Source organism: Cynocephalus volans, chromosome 3, assembly GCF_027409185.1.
Source record: "Cynocephalus volans isolate mCynVol1 chromosome 3, mCynVol1.pri, whole genome shotgun sequence".
Lineage (NCBI taxonomy): Eukaryota > Metazoa > Chordata > Mammalia > Dermoptera > Cynocephalidae > Cynocephalus > Cynocephalus volans.
This window is the reverse complement of record NC_084462.1, coordinates 32,493,244-32,499,243: the sequence shown is the minus strand read 5'-3', so window position 1 is coordinate 32,499,243 and position 6,000 is coordinate 32,493,244. Positions and strand designations below refer to the sequence as shown.

Below are 6,000 nucleotides of genomic sequence, written 5' to 3'. Positions count from 1 at the left end.
CTCTTCCTTAGGGCTTCCCGCACCAACCTGCCCTCCTAACCCGGGGTCAGCAGGGGCTGACCTGTAAGCAAGGGTCAGATGTCGAGTTCTGCCCACTTTGGGAAGGAAGGCTGGCTCTGTCTCAGTCTTCACCCACTGTGAGAGGGCTTTTTGCCTTTAATAAGACAAAATCCCCCAAACCAAAGAGGCCCTGTGCCACATCTCAGAACTCCCCTCCGACCCCGGGTTCTGGACAAATCAAGATGCACACAAGGCTGCTTAGGGGAGTGCTAACATGTTTATTTCACAAGGTGGAGATGGGGAAGGGTGTGATCACCAATAAGATGCCACCAATGAGACACTGTGACCCCACACTGGGCAACTGGGCAACTACAGGGTTGCTTCTGGGCAGGGGTTGGGCAGGGACATCACAGGGGAGAGAGATGGGGACCAGCAGAGGGACAGACTTCCACCTGGGTGCTGTGCCAGGCGAGGCCGAGCCATGTCCTCCAGGCAGTGACATGGGGCCAACCCCATGCGCCACTCGGAAGCCTTGTCCCCATCCAGGCGAGCAATTAAGCGGCAAGCCCAAGGCCACACGGCCACGTCTGCTCCACCACATGCTCCCACACACACCAGGCACATGCGCGTGCACACACGTGTCTGCACACACCCGCCACGCACAGCACACAGCCACACACTCAGGTGCATGCACACACGTCCATATATTAACTCTGATTTATAAGTGCACCCTAACCAGAGGGCAATCGGAAAAAACTATTACTCTAAAGAGAGGAAACGACTGCCTGCTCCCTGCCAGCCAGCAGAGCGTGGGGTGTGATGGGATGAGCACAAAGCATCTTCCCGATTCCTGGCGCCCTGTGCTGTGCTGGCTTCAGCCCTGATGTTCTAACAGAGGCCCCGCTGCGTGCCCCGGGTGCCTCTGTGAGCCAGGGCTCCTTCGGCCTGGCTCCAGCGCAGCCCGCCCTGTGCGCTCAGCCTATTTCTGTCTCCAGCTCCCTCCAATGCAGCCAGGAGCGCTGGCCCGAGCACACTACCAGGAGCCTGGTGCCCCGGTGACCAGAGAGAAAGCCTCAGCTCCATCCAGGCCATCGCAGGGAGGGTCCAGCAAAGTCCAGAGCAGTAGCCTCCAAAACCACCCCGATGGGAAGGTTTGGGGATGGCGGCTGCCGTGGGGTGTGAACAGGCATCTGGGCAGAAGCAGCCTTATGGGAAACTGAGTCTGAGTCTCACTGCCTCCTCTGAGGGGGAGCTAGGAGGTGGCTGAAGCTCCCGCCACCCCTAGCTTCACTGAGGGCTGGGGTGGAACTTGGAAGCTGCTGCTGCTGCAAAGGACGAGGATGAGGAGGGGACCCTGCCAGTCCCAGATCCTGATGCTGGGGTGGGAGCTGACGAGGAAGAGATATGCAGTCTCACTCCTTGGTACCAGGCCCACAGCCAGGGCTACAGAAGACAGAGCTTCCGGCCCCCCAGAGTAGGGGTCAGGGGCTTTTCCAGGGTGCAGGCTTGTGGGCAGCTGAATGCTTGAGGGGATATAACGTCTCCATCCAGGCCCCGGTGCTGCCCTGGAGAAGCCCTGGGAGGCCCCCCAAGCACATATTTGCCCCTAGCTGTCTCGACCAGTGTGGCTGCTCCAGAGGACGGACGGACCCTGTGCTGGGGGCCGGGCTCCGGGGCTCCAGCTCCTCCCCTACTTGATGGAGTTCTTGATTGTCCATCTCTGTCCCGTGCAGCTGCGGAGGATGAGGTCGATGCCAGCCAGGCCATGGTTCTCCACCTCCAGGCAGCGCCCTGTGCCCTTATTCATGATGGCTCCATTCTGGGAGGAGAGGGGTACAGAGCAGGAGAGAGCGAGACAGAGAGTCAGAGAGGCTTCGGCACCACAGCTGCTGGTACATGGCTTCTCCTGGGGGGCCAATCCCAGCACAATTCTTTGCACAGGGTGAGGGATCGTGGGGGCCTCCTCTGGAGACCCTACAGTCAGAACACAGGTAAGCCCTGCCAAGTTGGAGTGGAACCAGGTGAGAACTGGTGGGGTGTGGACTTGGGATGGGGCATTTTTCTGGCATATTCAAGGTATATGACTTTCTCAACTCTACTGGCTGGGGTACTTGGCAGATTTCAGGGGAATCACCCCGCACTCCCCTCTTGGGATTTATCAGAGCCCAGCCAGCCTAGCACTGATGCAGAAGCAGGAAGGCTGCCTCGCACAGAAATCCCCCACGGCTTCCCCTGAAAGTGCTTTGGGTCCATGAGACCAGCACAGGAGAGTGGGGTTCCAGGGTGCACTTTGAGGGGGACCTTCAGGTGGCAGACTTCCCTCTGTGGCCTGCAGCATCTGTGCTGGCCCTGGCACTGGCCATGTCCAGGGAGCGCTCACCTGGATGAAGTTCCAGCGCTTGTGTAGGCTGCTCTTGACCTTGTCGCAGTCCAGGAGCTGAGGCAGCCGAGTCTTGGAGTTGTCCACCAGGCAGCGGGTATCAGGGAGCAGCGTGGTGGTCCCCAGGGCGCCCAAGTGCAGGAAGCCTTCCTTGGTGTAGCGGGCAAGCTGTGGAGACAGAAGAGTGGCAGGGGAGTGGGAGTGGGAGGCAGGGGCGAGACCCCAAGAGGAAGGAGGCTCAGGTCCGCTGGCCTCTCCCCTGCCTGCTGTCAGTCCTGCACTCCCAGACCCCATCTTGGCCCCCATCCTGTGTTCACCCAATGCACAGCACAGCCCTGTTCTAGGATGTCCTTGGGCTCTCTGGGCCTGGATGCAGATTCCCGGGGGCCACTCTCTGATTTTTTCTAAGCATGTCCTTAGGCAGAGCTTCAGAACTCCAGCTTTCTGTTGAGTAACATAGGGAGAGGAGAAACAGAGGAAAGAGCCAAAAATCTGATTTCTAAAGCTTGGCTCTGCTCCTGGCTGGCTGGGCCACCTTGAGCAGGTCACTTAAGCTCTCTGAGTCTCTATTTCCTCCTCTTTTATAAATAGAAATTAATTAAATCTACCCTGCTGCAAAGGGCCCAGAGAGGTCTTTTCATTGAAAAAAAAAAAACAAAACAGACATTAAGCCACATTCAACCTGATAGGTATTAAAAGAAACAAAAACTTAAAACAACAATGAGCTACCACATTTAAACAAAAAGAGATATTCGCATTTGGGCATGGTTAGCTGCGACAGGCCCACTCACAGTTGGGCTGGAGGGAGGATAAATTACTACGACCTTTCAAAAAGGGGATTTCTAAATACATACTTTGTGCTTTTAAAATGTCCATCTCCTTTCACTCAATAAATCCACTCTTAGAAATCTATCCCATGGAAATAATCAGAATTGTAAGCCAAAGTTTACATAAAGGGTATTTGCTGCAATATCACAATGATGAAAACACAGAAACACCCCACGGGCACCACCCTAGCACGTGGTATACGCTCGGTGCTTCACATGCCACCGTGAACGCGAGGAGACTGTACAGACTGCAGAACGCCCACGTGACTCTCGCTTCCTTCCACATGCCTGTGGCGATATGACATGGCAGCAACGGCCATCAAGCAGTGGAGTCTGTTTCCATCCCTTCAATACCGGTCACCCTCATGACCTGCTCTGGCCCAGCGGGAGTGAGGACGTGCCTATTCTGAGACTGGACCTTGGCCTTGTATGCTTCCATTAGCTGTCTGGGAGCCCCGGCTGGCCTGTGGCAGGATGGCATGTGCGGCCCAATCAATTGCCTGTCAACCACCAGCCAAGCGGATGAGGCCCACCCAGATAGCAGCCCTCAGCCAACCTGCCAGCTGCTGACAGGGGAACAGATCAGCCACACCAGCTGAGCCTGCTCCAGAGCACAGAGGCTTCCAGCTACCTGCAGACTCATGGCAATCATAGACTCATCCTGTTTTAAGCCACTATGTTTTGGGGCAGGTGTTACACAGCACCCACTGACTGATACAGGATGGCATTGCCTGGCAACCCTTCCCACAACAGGGTTCACACTAAGCTAGTTGCCTCCTCTCCCCTGCCCTCCACATGTTGTTTAAAAATCATAGTCCAATACTTTAAAAAATGCATTTGCCCGTCTTTCACACTCCTGAGGGGCAGGCACTGTGACTAATTAATTTCATTCCTTACTAGGAACAAATCACAGACCAAGTGCTCAGAACGTATTTGTGGTTGAGCACATCACAAATGTGCTGAGTGCCATTACTTAAACAGGCAGCCACACATGCTTAGTTAAACTCCATGCTATGGTTTGAACATGTCCCCCAAGTTTCACGTGTTGGGAACTTAATCCCCAAATTCATGTGTTAATTGGAGGTGGGGCCTTTGGGAGATACTTAGGATTAGATAAGTTCGTCAGGGTGGGGCCCCTGTGATGGGACTGGTGGCTTTCTAAGGGGAGAAAGAGAGACCTGAATTGGCACACTCTTGCCCTCCCACCATGTGACACCCTCCACCCTGGAAGGCCTTTGCCAGATGCCGGCACCAGCTCTTGGACTTCCCAGCCTCCGGAATTGTGAGCAATATACTTCTTTTCTTTATAAATGACCCGTCTGTGGTATTCTGTTATAGCAACAGAAAACAGACTAAGACACACCTCAAGCACATTTTAAAGAGTCCTTTGTGTGCCTGGCCTGGGCACAGGCTTCTGGGGACATGAGGATAGCATTATACCCCCACTGAGCTGATTCCAGTGCAGGCTGGTGACGACAAAGTGAGATTGAGCTCAATTCTTCATGTTTGTTGTCACAATCCAATGTACTAGATGGCTGGTGATCATTAATATACAGCTGGTGTCTAATAAGTTTAAAAATATTACCAGCTAGCACGAATTGAAGACATGCTCTGCATCATTTCAAACTATTGTACAGAGAATAAATAATGTAATTTTCACAACAACACTGTGAGACACGTTCTCCCCATTTTATAGATGAGGAAACTGAGGCATAAAGACATCTGGTCGCCTGGCTGGTGCTGGACTCTTTCCTTGGGTCCCCAGAGACCCGATGGCTGGTTGCCCTGGCCCAGCAGCTGAGCAGAAGAGGGTCTTCCTCCGAGATTGCTGGGGATTGCTGCCTCCTCCAGAGAGCCTGGTCGTTCCTGCCCAGGAATGAAGGAAGAAGGTTGCCCTGCGCAGGGACACGAGCAGCTCTTCTCTGACAGATAAGATTCTTTGCAGGGGTTCTCTTTTCCTGATGAAAGCTACTCAGAAACCCTTGGCTTTGATCCCAAAAGGAGAGCTTGCCTGATCCCCTTGAACAAGTGACAAGGAGTTTATTAAGTGCCCTTGAGAAGAGATGTGGTTAACGTGTGCTTTAAACCCAAATTAGTTCCAAATCAGAGTAACTATTACAGGCAAAATGATAAGAAAATCAGAAGCCCTCCGCCCCCTCCCTAAACAACGTCTCCCCGAGTATATTTAAATTCACCAAATGCAAAGTGATGAATGACAGCAATCTGCCTTTATGTTCGGGGCAAAGATATACACAGCTGCTTATTGAGACTATGAATCCATCTATTATCCAGCCGGCAAATGAGCAGCACTAAGAACATTAATTAACTGAGCGTATCTGTGACCCAGATGTTTAAAGAGCGAAGCTAAAAGCCGTGGGAGTTGGAGGTTCTCCTTTCTGAAGTCTGTTAGGACCTGAAAACAATGAGACCCAGGCTGCTAGGACCTGCAGAGGCCGAATGCCAGCCCGAGCCCCACAGGCACCAGGGTGGGCAGGGGCAGGTGAGGAGGCCCTGGTGGGACTTCCTGCCTGGGGGAGCGCAGTCTCCACACTGAAGACACTGGGTCACTTGCACAGGCTCTGCTGGCCTGGCCAAGGGGCCAACGCTTGGCTGCTGTTATGAGGAAGTCAGGAGAAGGGCCCTGTGGTCTGAAGTTCACCCAACAGATCTCACGTACGCTTCCCCCCGACGAGGCAGGAGCGTGCTGAGTCCTGGGACCTCCTGTCAACCAAATCCTCGAGTTGGCCCCAGTCCTGGATAGGAGCTTTCAGGGTGTAGTGTATCCACCATGCT

General features: G+C 53.8%; 1 protein-coding gene across 1 annotated transcript in view; it reads right to left on the bottom strand.

Annotated features, from left to right (window-relative positions):
• Window positions 1–258: 258 nt before the first annotated feature.
• GALNT17 (polypeptide N-acetylgalactosaminyltransferase 17) overlaps window positions 259–6,000 on the bottom strand; it is a 450,484-nt gene continuing 444,742 nt past the window's right edge. Inside the window, exons 10-11 of the mRNA XM_063089198.1 lie at window positions 2,381–2,548; window positions 259–1,819 (exon numbers count right to left, since the gene is read on the bottom strand). Of these exons, the coding sequence (XP_062945268.1) occupies window positions 1,691–1,819; window positions 2,381–2,548 (297 nt within the window). The 3' untranslated portion in view covers window positions 259–1,690. The remainder of the gene's footprint in view (window positions 1,820–2,380; window positions 2,549–6,000) is intronic.